The sequence below is a fragment of the Podarcis filfolensis genome (genome assembly GCF_964270895.1).
Source record: "Podarcis filfolensis genome assembly, chromosome: 5".
NCBI lineage: Eukaryota > Metazoa > Chordata > Lepidosauria > Squamata > Lacertidae > Podarcis > Podarcis filfolensis.
The window spans coordinates 10,538,803-10,556,227 of NC_139608.1; the positions used below are offsets into that span (position 1 = coordinate 10,538,803).

Consider the following 17,425-nt stretch of genomic DNA (forward strand, 5'->3'; position numbering starts at 1 on the left):
GCTCTGTCCTTGCGGCAGTGAGCTTTCAGGTGTTAGAAAGAAAGTCACAGCCAAGGAGCAGAATGAATGCTTTCCACACAGTAGTTCTCGGGTTCAATCCCTGGAATCTCCAGTTCTTTTAAGGCAGGGGTGCCCAAACCTTTTTCAAAGAGGGCCAGATTTGATGAAGTGAGGGCCGACCATAGTTGTTGTTGTTGACCTTTTTTAGAGCTTCGCTCTATAGGACGCACCCGACTGTAGGACGCACCTTGTTTTGGGGGGGGGGGACAAGAAAAAAATTCTCCCCCTCTCTGTGCAGCGCCCCTTTAGCGAAGCAGCAGGAGAAATGGAGTCCCTTCCATTTCTCTTCCCACTTAGCTGAAGGGGCACCTACCCTTCAGCGAAAGGAACCCGAAGCCTCCAGAGCACAGTGGGAGCTCCTGCTGCCCTCCGGAGGCTTCAGGTGGCTCTCCAGGCTTCAGCGAAAGCAACGCAAATCCTATGGAGCACAGCAGGAGCACTCCCACTGCGCTTCGGAGGCTTCACATTGCTATCGCTGAAGCCAAGGAGCCTGCATTCACTCCATAAGACGCACACACGTTTCCCCTTAATTTTTGGAGGGGAAAATGTGCGTCTTATAGAGTGAAAAATACGGTAACTGCCATAGGGGTCCAGATTAGACGGACTTTGGACATGCCTGCTTTAAGGTATCAGAGGACAGACTTTCTCTGCCTTGAAATTAGAGAGCTACTGCCAGTCAAGAATAGAAAATGTGGGGCTGCATGAACCAATGGTTCAGTATAAGCTCAGTTTGGCTCTATCCACTGGCCAGAGAACAAAAAGGCCACTCAGAGGTCGTCTCTTGCCTGGAGAAGGGGGAAGGGTTATGAACCCTGCTCCACTAAACCCAGAGGGATCCTCCCCTCCAGAAATTAAGAGAGACAGGGATTGTGGGATCGCTTTTCTCCAGAAAATCAAATCAAGGCAACTGGCACACAGGTGCTCTCTCTTGTTCCCAATCAGAGTGACTGCCTACCTGCAAATGAAGAGCCCCCGCCTCCCCACCAGGCTGCAAGTAGCTCCACTGCCTAAAAAACTGTTAGCTAAAAGCCAGGGCGCAGCACAGGTCAAGCCCTGCCTTTCAAGAGGAACATAACACAGCAAGGGAAGGACTGCCTTGTTCCTTCATCAGCAAGAGAAAGAGCAGCTGCTGAGAACTTTCCTGACCCACCTGCCAGGAAGAACACTCTGCTCCAAATGCTACACCCTTGCGCAAATTAATTGAAACAAAGCATGTTTTCTATCTTACTCGTAATCCTGTACCCCGAACAAACACAAAAAGTCAGTTGATCATTATGGTGTTGGAAGCCTGCAGCCAATAGAAGGAATGATGCTCTGGCCACAATATATCGAGGTTCTACAAAAGAGAGTTATTCCAGAGCTGGAAAAGAGGTACCCTGATGGCACTGGGATATTGCAGCAGGACCTAGTCCGTCCCCCCCCCCCCATCACACATCGAAAGTGGTGAAGAAATTCATGACAGAGCAGCAAATACAGGTACTTGATTGGCCAGGGAATTCCCCGGACGTAAATCCCATTGAGAATTTGTGGGCTATATGCAATAGTCGCCTCGGTGCTGTAGACTGTACGACTATGGAGAAGCTCATTCAGGCGCTGATTCAAGTGTGGTACAGGGATCTGAAAATCAAGAGTGACTGTTCGAAACTAGTAGACTCCATGTCAAACCGTGTTCAAATGCTGCTTAAAAATAGCAGAGGTCATATCCGTTACTAATGTATGTAGGTGTGAGGTTTGTACATGTATATGTGACTTTTGTACAATAAACTACATTGTCTGTTTCAATTAGTTTGCACAAGGGTGTAGTTGCCCTGGGGCAGAAGAACCTGGGACTGCACTTCAGCTATGAAATCTGCTATCAGAAGATGCAGTGATGATCACCAACACCATACTGCCTCTAATGCTGGAGGTAGTATGTAGTCAGCAGGATTAGTAGCCACTGAGAGGGCAGCTGTGTGGGCTGTTATGTACAAAATAAGAAGGCAGACCCACTCCCCACCGCCCAGGTTCTTGCATAGCCTGCTAGTTGAAAGCAGACAACATTTCCCTTGATGGCACTAGCAGTCCAAGAAGCTAGTAAAAAGGTGCGTTGCAGGAGACGAGATGGCCCTTTGGGTCTCTTCCAATTATATCATTCTATGATTCTATGAGGCCTTGCTTTACCAGCAAGTTCGAGGTATCCAGAATTCCATCCAAGAAGCGTGGGGTACAGTTGCAACAGACATCAGCACATGCCAGATGTGCCCTCCCCACAAATCCTCAATTGCTCTCCTCGTCCCTGTAAGTAACTCCTTGTGTGCTCCCCCAATCTCAGAGCATGGCCTCAGACACATAGTATTATAGGTGTGGATCCAAACTTTCCTTCCATTTAATGCAACGGAGTTCACGGAACATGCCTCTCCTGCCTCTATTTTTCCTCTGCAGCTCCCTCAGTGCGCACATGCGGACCCACCCCTCAAAAATCTGGTCCTGGGGTTGCAGGAGCCTTGGGAATGGTGTGGCATATGGTGTTGTGGGCTGCAGGGGGTAGGAGTTGGGAGCAATTGCTCCAAAACCCCCAATTGAATGGATGGAGGAGCAACTTAGGATCCAAGCTGTGGCGTCTAAACAGGCTGGCAAAGATGTTTTTCTCCATGAGGCAGACCCATTAAGGACTCCTATGTCTGTTTGTTTATATTTGTTTAACCATCTCCTGCAGGAGGTTGCTGGGCTACCTTATTCCTTGAATCAGGCAGGCATCTCTGGCCTTTGGCAACCTGTCGATGTCTCCTCTTCACTTACAGCACAGTATGGAACCAGTTCATCTGGGTTTTAACTGTAGCGGATTTAATGTTCAGTGTACGTGCGGCAAAACAGAAGGATGAACAGGACTGCGAACTGGGAGATTAAAGCGCTGCACTTGAATCTGAAAGACCTGCATTCAAAGCATACCGTGTGCCTTTGGGGCAAGTCATCTCATAGCTTCCCATCTGCTAAGGAATATACTGCCATCTGCTAATGCTGATATTGCTAATGAGGGTATGTAGTTCAAAGGATTTCCACCAGGGTCATGAGGCAGTCTGAGATAGCCGCCTTGGGTGGTAGAATCCAAGGAGCACCTCCATAGGCACATACCATCGCCAGAGAAGTGGATGCGGTGGCTTCCAGGTTCCAGGGAGATCTCACAAGAGCCCTGCAAGAGCTCCATGAGGTTGTGCAGAGCCTCGTGCACCCTTCCCGAGACGCTGGTAAGAGAGACAGAGTGCCTTGTTTACCCAAGATATTGAGAAGGTTGTATGAGGCATTTGTGTGATCTCGTGGGGCTGTTGCAAGAGTTCACCAGAAGCCAGAACCAGAATTTCTGCAGAATGAACCCAGATGCCATAGGCATGCAATCCTGGTAAATGAGGCTTTGGCAAGGGCAGAAAGGTGAGGAACTTCCCATTTTGCCTCAGGCAGTGAAACAGGATAGGCCACCCCTAATTCCCACCCTCTTTATTTGAAAAATGATAATACAAATGACCTCTTTCTCCATAAGAACAGTGGAAGGAGAAACTTAAAATTAGCTGTAATTTCAGATCTGCTACTGCTGCTAAATCGCCTTGTAATCCTAATTTGGGTTCAAAAGCAGCATACTAAGGTTTTATCAGAGCTAAAACCGTGAGCATCATCCAGCCATATAATTTCTGGCCTCCTAAATCCTGCAAGGCAAAAACAGGAGCAGTGTTCCTCTCGATAAGCGCTGCGATGTCCAGCTGATAAAGTCCAGCATTCTCTCCGCTTGTGTTTGCCAAGGGTGACCCTGCTGGCATTTATGGATAGGCATGGTGCCCTTCTGCTGCCACTGCATGCCAAAGGAGTCTCTGTTTCCAGGTACATGTTATTGTTCCCCTCTGTAAACAAGAGCTCAGTGTTCTCGTGCTTTTCCAGTTAAGTCACAATGCTGTGCGGCACCTGGAAAAAGTTTGTGTGCTTTATCAGAGTCACCTTCATCAGAGCCACCTAAATGAACCTTGGGTTACATCTGTAACAGTATTTGAAGCATTTCACTTCAGCTGGAAAAAACATCCATATGGATGTCTGACTGGAGATAAAACAAAACAGGGACAAAACAATAACATTTGAAACCTTAAGTCCATGCAAATAAGCCACTCCGGAGGCCAGCTGAGGTCAACTCTTGAAGCGCTGATATTCATCTAAGGTCACTTGGATACAAATCTTTTTTTGCCTTTCATTGCCATTTTACTCCAACTTTTACATTACATCCATGCCAACTGAGGATTACATTTCATATTTCTGATGAAGAAGGCTCCAAGCCACAAAAGCTTACGACGTAATATAATTTGTCAGTCTTTTAAAGTCTTACAAGACTCTTTGTTGTTTTCGCAGAAACAGATTAAAAAGCAACCCCTCTGGATATCTTTAAAATTTCTTTCATTTGAGTTTGCATTCAAGGAACCCTGGAAATGCAAACTACACTAATTCCTTTTAGCAGTTATAAGAACAGGACGCAACCAAAGCTTGCAGTTCTCCGCTGAAATCAAAAGATCGATACACTTTAAAACCTGAATTTTTCACAATACTGACTGCAAACTTGTTTCATATTTCCTTTTGTATTTAGGACCCTTTGGTATCTAACTGATCACAAATTAGACGAAAAGAAAATATTAAGGATTAATAAACTGCTCTTGTTTACTGTAGCCAGGAATAAACCATGTTGTCTGGCCTATTGTGTTTTTCCGGGGGGGGGGGGACGAAGGGAGCGAAGAGTACACAGAGAACTACTGTCCCTCCTTCCCTCCCTGCTAAAAGAATTGTTTGCAAGGATGAATGATAAAGATTTTAAAGGTAACCTAGGATACTTAAAAGACTACGTGCATGTTTAATTCTCTGCTATGGCTCTGTTCTATTATTAACCAACTGAAATCTGTACTGTTACGCAAATTCCCACTGCAATATGTCGGTCCTCTTAATAGCCTGCTTTGGCCAAAATATTATGCAGGTGACTCAAGACCAGAGCCTTTGATCCCCGCCCCACCCCTGGCCAGATGGAAGCCCTCCAGAGCAGTATGTCAATCGTGCATCATGATGGGCACATAAGCCTCATTAGCATCCCTTCCCCCAATAAATTTTGTCCCTATGCCCTCAGCGCACAACCATTAACAATGACAAGAGGCCACTCTGCCCTTTTCAGTTGCAGCCAGAAGTTCCAATGATTTATGTGCTTCCTGACGCTGCATTAATTCTACGGTAAGAGTTTGGGGGTGGAAGGAGAGCTGTAGAGAGCCGCCAGCTGAGCCACAGGGCCCCTGGGAGCCGGGTAACAAAAACGTGGCTATGCTGAAGGGGTCTGCAAATCCCTTTGTTCTAAACGTGCAGCCTCCCTGGGATGTGGCACACTCAAGCCAAGCACCAAATCTCTTTTGCCGTGGCAATGCTGAAAGGATGCGTTTCCCCGCTTTGGCTAGCTTTGCAGCAAAACTGTGTGCATGGGCAGGAATGAGAATCCTTTGAGTTGCACAACATGGCCTGCCTTTGTTGAGAACAGTCAGATGTAGAAAAGATATCATCGAGGACACTTGTGCATATCCCAGTTCAGTGAGAGTGCAGAATGTTGAACCTTGTCCCGAATTCAGTTTCTGTAAAACTTCCTCATTACTTCCTCATTTTCTTGCCCTCTTCTATACTACATGTCTGTGATAAAACCAAGAGACAGTGATGATGTGGGCTACCTGATAAAAGGTACTTATTTTCCTACTGACTAACCTGCACCATCAGGAGTAATTGTTCCAAGCTTCACTGCTAAGGGATAACCCATCTCCTTATAGTGTTCCAGCGCATGTCCATTTCCTCCACTGCCGTAAAAGAACCACTTTCCGCACAGTACTGACCCATCTGTGAGATTCAGCCAAAGATTCTCCCGCAGGTCACATTTTGAGCATTTCCAGCCACTGGAAAGCAAGAAACATTCAGGGGTTAGATTGGCAGTACTGGGGAAACCTGGGTCTACCTCCAAAACCAGCAAGTGGCCAAGATTCCCAGATTGGATTAACCACAGAGTTCTCCTTGTCAACTGCCAATGGGACAACCACAATCTGCTCCCATCTGAGTAGCCCCACATCACCAGTCCTCAAAAACTGCTGTTCTTCATTAACGATAACTGTACGTAGGAAGAAATTCAGTATTGCTCTGTTACAAATGTTTTCTTAACATAAGCGTTTCTGCTTGCCTGATGAAACAAGCCTCTCCTTCTTATGTTCACTCCTGAGCTGCCCAGAGCCAATTGGGGGACATGCAGGGAGCCCTATTATGCAAGGAGAAGTCTACTAGGAGGATCTGTTAGTTGAATCTGATCCATGGTACTATCAATATATATATACACTGTATATATACAGACCAACGTAAGAAAAGGAACACAACAGACATTCAGCTCTAGAAAAACTTACAACCAACATTTTGGTAGTGGGGGGACAAAAAGATGGAAAGGCAGGAACAGGGAGGACTGGGTAAAAAGGGATTAATGTGAGCAAACTGTCCTCCTATACTGAGTATTCAATACAGAACACTCAATACAAATGTGTCAAATAAAGCAGAAAGACCTGCTAACGGTTTAAAACATTGTATATTAAATGTTATAAAACCATATAACGTACTGCAGAGCACTTTAGAATCATTTAATTAACTTTAATGTCCTTTGCGTGAGGCAGATAATGGATTAATGCAGTGTTAATGGGTATGAAGAAAACGTAAATAGCTGCCAACAGGGAACTTAATGGCTGCTGCAGACAGAAAATGAGAGGAGTGACAGATAAGATGGTTTCTATAAAAGTGTTGCGCTACGTATCTATGTGCTATGGGGTGGGGGTAGGGTAGGGCCCTCCTGGAAGGTCTTACCCGAGAGTTCCTTAGCTATTTCTCTCTATATCACAAGTGTGGTTTTCTGATCCTGTTCTTTAACCAGGCACCTATCTTAACCACCCATCCCCAAAGGCATCCAATTGGTTAACATGGGATGCAGAAGCTGGATTAGGTGGGTTCTGGGATCTGTTCCACAGGGCAGTTCTTAGGTAACAAAGTGCAACAGTCTCACCTGGGAGGAATCCTGACTCCATTGTCCATCTGTACAAGTGTGTTGGCATGTTTGGAGACTTGCAGCTCCTCTTCCCATGAATCTGGGTCTTGCTTCCTATAAGGAGATTTCGAACTGAGGACTGCGTCGCAAGCTATCGTAACCTAGAGGTGGGGGGGCAAAGTCAAACTGAACATAAAAGGCAACGTAAAAAACCAAAACCAAAAGACAAAACTATCCCTATGTAGTAGTAGTAATAATAATAATAATAATAATAATAATAATAATAATTCATTATTTATACCCCACCCATCTGGCTGGGCTTCCCCAGCAACTCTGGGCGGCTTCCAAAAAAATATTAAAATACTGTAATACATCAAACATTAAAAGCTTCCCTAAAGAGGGCTGCCTTCAGATGTCTTCTAAAAGTCTGGTAGTTGTTGTTCTCTTTGACATCTGGTGGGAGGGCGTTCCACAGGGCGGGTGCCACTACCGAGAAGGCCCTCTGCCTGGTTCCCTGTAACTTGGCTTCTCGCAGGGAGGGAACCGCCAGAAGGCCCTCGGTGCTGGACCTCAGTGTCCGGGTAGAACGATGGGGGTGGAGACGCTCCTTCAGATATACTGGACCAAGGCCATTTAGGGCTTTAAAGGTCAGCACCAACACTTTGAATTGTGCTCGGAAACATACTGGGAGCCAATGTAGGTCTTTCAAGACCGGTGTTATATGGTTTCGGCGGCCGCTCCGAGTCACCAGTCTAGCTGACGCGTTCTGGATTAGTTGTAGTTTCCGGGTCACCTTCAAAGGTAGCCCCACGTAGAGCGCATTGCAGTAGTCCAAGTGGGAGATAACCAGTGTTTGCAACCAAGTACACCAGTAATGATAAGCACTTAGCTTTCATATAGCACTTTAGAATGATCAAACTGTTTCCATAGTCCTCACAAGAGCCCTGCAAGGCAGGTCAAAAGTATCCCTATATTGCAGAGAAGTGGAGTTAAGACTAAAAGACAACATATTGCCCAAGGCCATCAAGTGAGTTCAAGGCTGAGTCAAGATCTTAGTAAAGGACTCAGCCATGCAACACATACACTCTCGGCCATTGTATTCCACTGCTCTACCAAAATATAAGGATCTGCCTTAAAAACCTACTTAAGCTCAGCGTGGCCTAATCTAGCAGTTCTCCAAGGTCCCACAAATAGGTCTTTCCCAGGCTTGGCACCCATGATCCTTTAAGAGTGAAAGATTAAATCAGTTTAAATCCCATTCTTTGTCTGTTACCCACACTTACCAAAGCTGGCAACTCTTCTATGTTGGGTAAAGGAATTTCAAAGTGGTCTGGAAATATGACAAGTTTAGCTTCATCCTCAAATTCATAATCATCGTTGTTTAAATCACCATTGGATTCCAGGTCTGCAAGAGGGAGACAAAGAGAGAGAAAACTCAGAGCATTAAAATGATAACAGGTAAAGATACTAGACCTACACCAGGCTTTGCTTGGGAAATTCCCAGGCACCTAGTTGCTCAAGTTAACACTTTTAAATCAATTAGCAGTACAACAAAAGTTCAAATGTTAATTCAATAAACCATGTACTCTCAGGCAATATTATCTCTCTCTCTTTAATTAAACCTCTTGAGGAAAATGTCAGTTTTTTAAAAAATGACAGCTTGTTTATTCATTACATTCCAACCTTTCTTCCTAGGACGTCAAGGCTATGTACATGGTTCTCTACCACCCACATGTACCCAAATTTTATTTATTCATTTCATGAATATATATGGGGATGTATATCTACAACACTTAATACCAAGGCAGCCTCTTGGCTTGCTGGAGGAGAGGACTGGAGTGAGAGAGAAACACCTGGAAGACTTCAGCATATTTTCTGAGCTTATGTTCATTTCTCCCACTCCTCAGGTATGTACTTATGGGAGCCATTGCCCAGAGATGCAAACCAAGTTTCATCCATCAGCCAAGCAATCCCTGTGAAGACTTCTGGTTCCAGTTGTGGGTGGCTGTTTTAGTATAGCTGGTGCAATGGTTTGTGAACTGGACATTTTAAACTATTGATTTTTTACTGTATTGTTTATATTGGCTGTTTTCGGCTGTATGCCCTTTAGGGTAGAATTCTTATTCTGACTGTGTACAGCCCCCTGTACACTGATGTAATATATAAAGAAATGTTTATATATTTTATATAAACAAATGTTAACAAATAAGCTGGTTACAACAATACAATACAGTGGTACCTTGGGTTACATACGCTTCAGGTTACACATTCCGCTAACCCAGAAATAGTGCTCCGGCAGTGCGGCAGCAGCAGGAGGCCCCATTAGCTAAAGTGGTGCTTCAGGTTAAGAACAGTTTCAGGTTAAGAACGGACCTCCGGAACGAATTAAGTACTTAACCTGAGGTATCACTGTATCCCTATCTATAAATACTGAGACTGATGAACTACAATACCAAACAAAATTTAGAATCCACAAAAAGAAAAAAACATGGCGCCACATTGCAAAATATCTTAAGAACCAGGGATCCCTCCCCTCTTGCCAAGGCCTGACTCACAACATGCAGCGCTCAGCCACACCCACACAATCACATCATATCCAGAATCCCTCTTAAATACTACTAATTTCCCTACGGCAAAAGCACAAATCAGACAATACTCACAAGCTCATCCAATGTCACTCTTCCTGCCAATACACACCAAACACTCCAATATATCTTGTCAATCCCCAGGCTACAGTCATCCATTGCTCCATTCACTCTGCTAAACAGCAAAAACAGTACATTGATTGGGTTTCCCCAATACCAGTTCAACATGAACCATGCAGACACTCAAAGTCAGTTCTCTCCTTTGCCCACTCTGCCAACCACCCCTTTCCTATACCCCCCCAACTCTCCTACATACAGTGGTACCTCATGTTACGTACCATCCCCCTTATGAATGCTGCGGGTTATGCGCTCCGCTAACCCAGAAGTAGATGCCCCTTGTTGCGACCTTTGCCCCAGGATGCGAGCGGAAGTCACGCTCCAGTGGCACGGCAGCAGCGGGAGGCACCATTAGTGACAGTGCACCTCATGTTACAAGCAGTTTCGGGTTACAAAGGGACCTCCAGAACGGATTAAGTACGTAACACGAGGTACCACTGTATAGACACCTTTGGAAACATCCATTGCGTGGCAAGGCCCTGAACCCTCCCCCTTAGTTGGAATAAAGACACTTGACTCAAGTATTTTAGGTTAATGGGCTAAAAAAGGCCACAACTTTATTGGTTACAGAATGTGAGTGGTATTGGGTTAGGCACTGGAACCAAACCGACTATATCTGACTCCTGACCGCCTACAGGAAATCTCAGAAGGGTTAACCACCAGTAGGGGGAGCCCTGTTGATGCACATCAACTAGGAACTCCCCGCCAGGGTCACCAATACAGACAGGGGTCTTAGGCTTCTTCCAAGATCGCAAAGGCTGCAACAACTCCAACCAGATGCAACCAGAGTAATAATCGTGGCTCTCTCCCAGTTCACACTCATTGACTGAATTTCAGTTCAGTCCTTCACCTGAGGCTCACGGAGCGGTTCACAATATAAAAACACAAAGTACGTAACAGTTGCAATCAAAAACTAATTAAAAAAACCCACAGTTTAAAAGACCATAGATTGTTTAGTTCGCCAACAGCCCATTCCCATACAGGGGTGGAAAATCAGAGAAGAAGTCACCAGCTCCCATGTATGAAAGGATGCTCAATCAGTTATTGGGGAATGAAATTACAGAATCTTCTCCCAATTGCTAAAACTAATCATATTTACTTTAGCCAAAAGGTAATGGTGAAACACCATACCTAATAGAACAAATATCTCCCACAATTCAACACTTACACGCAAAGCAGAAAGTATACACAAGTGTAATGGCTACTTTTTTTAAAAAAAAATGTTTTTATTAATGATTTACTTGGGTTTCAAAAGTACATACATTGTCTCAGTTTTCAGATCATAAAGTCCTTTTTACAGATCAGTTATATTTGATGTGAGACTTTAATGTTGTATACAGTATAAGATTGGGGAAGAAGGGGGGTGAAATATACTCGGAGTCGAGAGTGGATTTCATGCTCTTTATTCAGCTCATACTGGTGAGGAGGAATGGAAGTTCCCCCACAATATCTGCTTTATATACATTATTTACAGAATGGGCTGCACGTGATTGGCTAATTCCAGGATTCTCCTGTAGCCCAATCAGGTTGTGGATTCACTTCCACCTGGAGCTGGATTGGGTGGCTCCTGCGGACCAATCATACTGCTGCATTGTTCTAGGACCAATCAGTCTGCTGCATTCTGAATCCTATTATTCTAGGACCAATCAGACTGCTGCATTTTGGATCCTATTGTTCTAGGACCAATCAGACTGCTGCATTTTGGATCCTATTCAACTCAGTACATAACAGGGGGGGAGAAGGCGGGTAGTAAACTTTCATTATTTTAGAGAGAGGAGATCTTGAGCTTCAATGTCTAGACTGAAAGGCACAGCCTGCCTCCTAATCCTAGGTGTTGAGTCAGGCTGTGATTTGGGGCTGTGGGAGAGACAAAAGACAAAGAAATAACGAAATCTGTACTTGCTCAGAGGTACTCTCAGTCTCACTCCCGCCATTGCGAAGAGAGTTTCTGGAGCTAAGCCCTGGTGAGACTAAACAGAAAACAATTCTGCCATGGAGGAAATAATAGTATTATGTTGTGTAATATCGGGGGGGCGTCCTTTACAACGCAAACTGAGTCATCTAGTCTGACCCTCTAATTCACACACAATTCCAAATAAGCTGCCAAAAATTCAGACACCTGAATTACATGCACACCCCTTCATGAACAATCTCAGATTTAAAGTATGCAATGAGCTGCATATGGCCAATTTATCCAGAGGAACAAAAAACTTTCAGACTGCAGACCCTTTTCTTTATCTTCCACACATTGTTTGACCTAAAAGAAGGGAAAGGATGAGCTTGCTCTCTGCGGCAAGCTCTTTTCAATCACAATGGCCAATATTTTTATTTCTTCACTTCATTAACTACTGAGGACAATTCATTATTGGCATAACGCACCCATTACAAAACGTGGGTCTATTCCAAATGGAAACATGGGAATTTCACCTACTTAAAGTCAGAATACTTTCCAATAACTGGATGTTAATTACTTTGCTGGCAAGAATGACCCCCATCAGGAAGCGAAGCAGTGACCTGGAGTTGAAAGGTTCTATTATTTCAGTCAACTAACTAATCCCTTGAATTACCCAGCAATTATGGGAAATTAGGATCTTGGTCTTCAAATCTCAAGCAGCATTTCAGTTATTTTATAAATGCTACAGCGTTGTCCCTTCTGACAATTTACGAGTCAAAAAGTCCAATGGAAACAAGTGCTGCATATGGAACTCCTGGGTTCAAGTATTTATTCAATGCGGGACTTCCGGGTTGGTGCCACTGTTTAATGGCGGATTCCCTCCGAGCTCCGGAGGGAATCGGCTCCGTAGCGTCTGGGTCTGGCCGCTGCGGCGAAGCGGGGACCCTTAAAATCACAGGCGCGGATGCCTGTGAACACAGAGACTCGGCGGGCACCATTTGCGCCCCCCCAATCCGCGACGGAGCCTCTTTAAAGGCTTCGGAACGGAGGCAGGGTGGCGTGGTGCTGAGAGTACTCCCTCGTCTACGGAGTGAAGCCGCAAGCCACTGACAGAGAGCGCCAACTTCTTCTAAGAGTGATTGGATCCTAAAACATCAACCCGTGAGTAATACGGAGATTGGAACTTAAAAAAATTTCTTATCTTGGATTTGGAACGAGCGGGAAGGGGCTAAAAAGGAAGTCCACCCCCCCTCTTTGTAAACAACTTAAAGCAAAGGACTGGGCAGCTAAGGTCGAGAGAATCTGTTTTTTGCTTTTCTTAACAAAGATCCTGACCTCACGGTTTGGACATTATAAGAAGATATTCTGGAGGATAAAAAGAATTTTGGGAGCTGAAACTACACCCCCCCCTAGACCCGGGAACGTCCGATGAGAAAGCCTGTTGCATGGAAGATTTTGACAGCTGTCAAGTGAGCTGCTAGTCAGCTAGTTGTCAGCTGGAAAAAGAGAACATTGTTTCTGCTGTTTTTGCTGGTTTATTCGGGATAACTTGTTGAAAATAAGGTTGATACAAAATAACTGGACTTTTGGTTTTTGAGCTGAAAGGAAGATTAAGGAATTAAATCCCCCTAGAGGGGTAACAAGGATACTACATTACAAAAATGGCTGGAGTGTCTAAATTCCAAGCAGAATTGGACAGAGCACTGGTTCTCTTGGGAAACTTACAAGATGAGTACGATGCTTTGTCTACAGAGGTATCGCTATTACACTGGACAGCAAACAACAGCTTGGAGTCTGATAAGGATTTGAAACAGGAAGCCTATTCAACTGAACAAATAAATGAAACCGAAAGCGTAGACACGATGGAGCAATATGTTCTTTTTGAAGAAAACGAAGGAGGAGATGGAGGTTTGCAGGAGTCAAAGGAGAGCTACAATATGAGGCCTGACATGATGATAAAAAAGGGCAATAAAAACTGGATGCGGAAAGCCTGGTTTGATTGGGAATTTGGAAAATGGAGAGATCCTCTTTTGAGGAGATCTGAAGACCTGAGGATTATAAATTTGTTGAAGGTGGAAGCTGGAGCTGTGGGGACATTTGGATTTGAAAGAAATTTGAAACAAGAGTTGGAATACCCCATAGGCTTTGCTTTTGCTTTTAAGTATGGAGGACTGGCTAGAAGTAACACCGATTCTGTTGGGCCGGAGCCCCTCCGAGACCTGGGGCTTAACATCAAGGTCTATCAAAGAGACCGGCAGAAAGGAACTGAGAGAGACATAAGGGCCTCGGACCTGAGATCTCCAGGCTAAATAAATAATATAAAGACTGATGGATATTGGTTGGGGACTGGAACCGGGAGAAGGGTGGGTGGAGGTTGGGAATCCAAAGGGTACATAAGGATAATTTGCATTGCTTTACTTGTTTTATATTTTGTTAGTGGTAAGGAAATTGGGTAAACCGTGGAAGGGAAATTTTGGTCGACCTTAGGAAAAAGGTTTAAGAATAAATTAATGAGGTATAAGTATTGATGAGTAATTTCAATAAGGTGAAACTGGTTTTTTTTTTTCTTTTTTTAAATTAAGTGAAAATAAGGCTGTTAAAAATAAATGGAGAAAATGGAAAAAAGAAATAAAGTAAAATAACAGTATGTTAGAATAAATGTTTAAGTTAAGGTGAAGAAATAAGTTAAGGACTTGCTGAATTGACAATTTAAATTGGAATACAAGAAGGGGAGGTGTGAGGAGGTCTGAGAAACAAGGTTGAGGAAAATAAGTATCAGAAACTGTATGTGTTTTTTCTATTTTTCTGTTTAGTTTCGAATATGCTTTTTTGTGTTGTTTTTATTTTGTTTATTTTTTTTGTTTTTGTTTGTTGTGTGTTTTTTGAAAATACCAATAAATATTTAATAATAAAAAATAAAAAAAAAACAAGTATTTATTCAATGCAAGCAACTATTTGCTGGACCGGATGAGTTTGAGCAATGAGCTTAATGATCTCTTTCACAGGGTTCTTTTAGAAGGAAACATAAAACTTCTACAATATAGTTTTAATCGTGCTAAAGGTGCTAGGGAAATAAGACGTTCATTGAGGAAAAGCTATATTAAGTTTCAGGAAGCAGGCCATGTATTTGGAATTGACAAAAGTGCTTTTAAAATTCTACAATAATTCAGTACTAGAAAATTCCTGGTGCCCAGCCACGCAGGTGACTAGTAATCTGAAATCTATATTTTAGTATTGGTAGGACAGATCCTGAAGCTGAGGCTCCAATACTTTGGCCACCTCATGAGAAGAGAAGACTCCCTGGAAAAGACCCTGATGTTGGGAAAGATGGAGGGCACAAGGAGAAGGGGACGAGAGAGGACGAGATGGTTGGATAGTGTTCTCGAAGCTACCAGCATGAGTTTGACCAAACTGCGGGAGGCAGTGGAAGACAGGAGTGCCTGGCGTACTCTGGTCCATGGGGTCACAAAGAGTCAGACATGACTAAACGACTAAACAACAACAACAACAACCTAACACCACCATGCTCGCTCCTGCAAACAAGGATGCTGGTAATTCAAAAACGCCCTAGCCAGAACCTGATCTCCAAGATCTTTCCCAAACTGTGTGTAGTGAGGAAAAAGACACTCTGCACATTCAGCATGAATGTTATGATGGGCCTCTTTGATTTTCATATATTTTGCAAGATATCTGATATTTGTGCAGAGGATGATACAAGGGTCCCTTTTACACATCAGAGATGGCTGTGTGATCCATTCTCTTTTTCCTTTAGTATAAGGTAGAGCTTCTCAAGGCAACCTTCTAGCACAGAGGTGAGGAACCTTCTTCAGCTTGAGGGCCACATTTCCTGCTGGGCAATCTGCTGAGGGCCACATGCCAAGGGTGGCCAGAGTCAGAGGTGGGTGGAGCAACAAATGTAAACATTACCTTTGTGCAGTAGGCTAGTTTCGATGGACTCGCAGAGAGTCCAAGGGCCAGACAGTGTGGCCACATTTGAGGGTCATGGCCTGAGATTTCCTGCCCCTGTTTCTGCACCTAGTGTGAAAATCAGGTACTCATGTTTTCCTTGCTCAAGTAAGGGTGTAATATAATTAACCTTAATCTAATTAATGTTTGGGGACGCGGGTGGCTCTGTGGGTTAAACCACAGAGTCTAGGACTTGCCCATCAGAAGGTTGGCAGTTCGAATCCTCATGACGGGGTGAGCTCCCGTTGCTCGGTCCCTGCTCCTGCCAAACTAGCAGTTTGAAAGCATGTCAAAGTGCAAGTAGATAAATAGGTACTGTTCTGGCGGGAAGGTAAACAGCATTTCCGTGCACTGCTCTGGTTCGCCAGAAGTGGTTTAGTCATGCTGGCCACATGACCCGGAAGCTGTACGCCGGCTCCCTCGGCCAACAAAGCAAGATGAGCGCCGCAATCCCAGAGTCGGTCACGACTGGACTTAATGGTCAGGGGTCCCTTTACCTTTACCTTTAATTAATGTTTACAGGATTCCGCTCTCTGGAAATTCCCTGCTGAGCCCTACAATATTTTCTAGTTTACGAAGGGATAGACAGAAGAGACCTGAAATAAATTTAAGTTCACCATCGCTTAAAATGTGTGTGTTTGTAGAGCATGAGACTCTTAATCTCAAGGTCGTGGGTTCGAGCCCCATGTTGGGCAAAAGATTTCTGCATTGCAAGGGGTTGGACTAGATAACCCACATGGTCTCTTCCAACTCTACAATTCTATGAAATGGGTATCTTTCTTTCAAAATGCTGGAATAGAAAACTGAACAATTCACTGGATGTTGCTGTCCTTCTATGACACAAAAGCCATTTTGATAAAGAACTCTCTTCCAGAACTGATGAGCACTTCAAGGTGTTTGGGTAGCACTGAGAGGGTCTCTGTTGTTCCCCTTCAGCGAAGACTCCAGCTGCTGCCCGATAAACTTATTAAAAGGTTTGAAAAAGCTAATGCAGAGAGTACGTTGCAATTCCCTTCTATGGGGCTGGAAGCTCAGTGAATCAGAACCACAGTTTTAAAACAGTGCCGTCATCAGAAGAGTCACAACCAAAGGTCACCAAAACCGCACTTTAAAAAGAATAGGCGAGAACAGGCAAAACAAAATAAGCGATGGTGTAAGCCTGCGCGGAAGGCGGGTGAGCACAGAGGCAGAGAAGACAGGTCGAGAAGCTGTTATTTTTGGGCAAGCAGTCAGTAGGGTAAATTTCCTTCAGATGCCATCTGGCCAAGTTCAACGAGCACGTCACTCTAGTGACGGACGATGACAAACGCTTGGCCACCGGCTGACTGAAAGCAGCAGCTGAAGCCCAGCTGCAGGCAGACAAGGGAGCCGTAAGCTAACACGCTGGAAGGGGAAAGAAAATGGGGGGCTGCTTGACTAGACATGCCCAGATCAGATTTAGATGTTACCAACTGAATGTGCTATTAATAGCAGTATAAATCGGATCCCGAGCTGGGCTCCCAAAGAGGATGCCCACTGCACTCAAGGAAGGGAGATAAGAAGAGAATCGCGCCCAAGTGTGGACTTCCCTTTTACCCCTGTATTTCATCCCATCCCAGAGAGTATGAGCTGCTGCAGCCTTGACTGAATGAGAAAGCTGGGAGGCGGGGAGAACCCCATTCCGTGTTCATTTGCTCATTATTACATAGACCGTATTTACACGAATCTAATGCACCATCTGGTCCCATCTAATGGCCACTGGTCCCATCACCTCCT

At 44.4% G+C, this 17,425-nt stretch overlaps 1 protein-coding gene across 4 annotated transcripts in view; it reads right to left on the reverse strand.

Annotated features, from left to right (window-relative positions):
• The window catches only part of USP13 (ubiquitin specific peptidase 13), a 67,469-nt gene that overhangs the window by 25,964 nt on the left and 24,080 nt on the right, over nucleotides 1-17,425 (reverse strand). For all 4 annotated transcript variants that reach the window (XM_083613190.1, XM_083613189.1, XM_083613191.1 and 1 more), the window contains 3 exons: nucleotides 8,392-8,513; nucleotides 7,127-7,269; nucleotides 5,803-5,987 (listed from right to left, as the gene is read on the reverse strand). In XM_083613190.1, coding sequence (XP_083469316.1) covers nucleotides 5,803-5,987; nucleotides 7,127-7,269; nucleotides 8,392-8,513 — 450 coding nt within the window. The remainder of the gene's footprint in view (nucleotides 1-5,802; nucleotides 5,988-7,126; nucleotides 7,270-8,391; nucleotides 8,514-17,425) is intronic.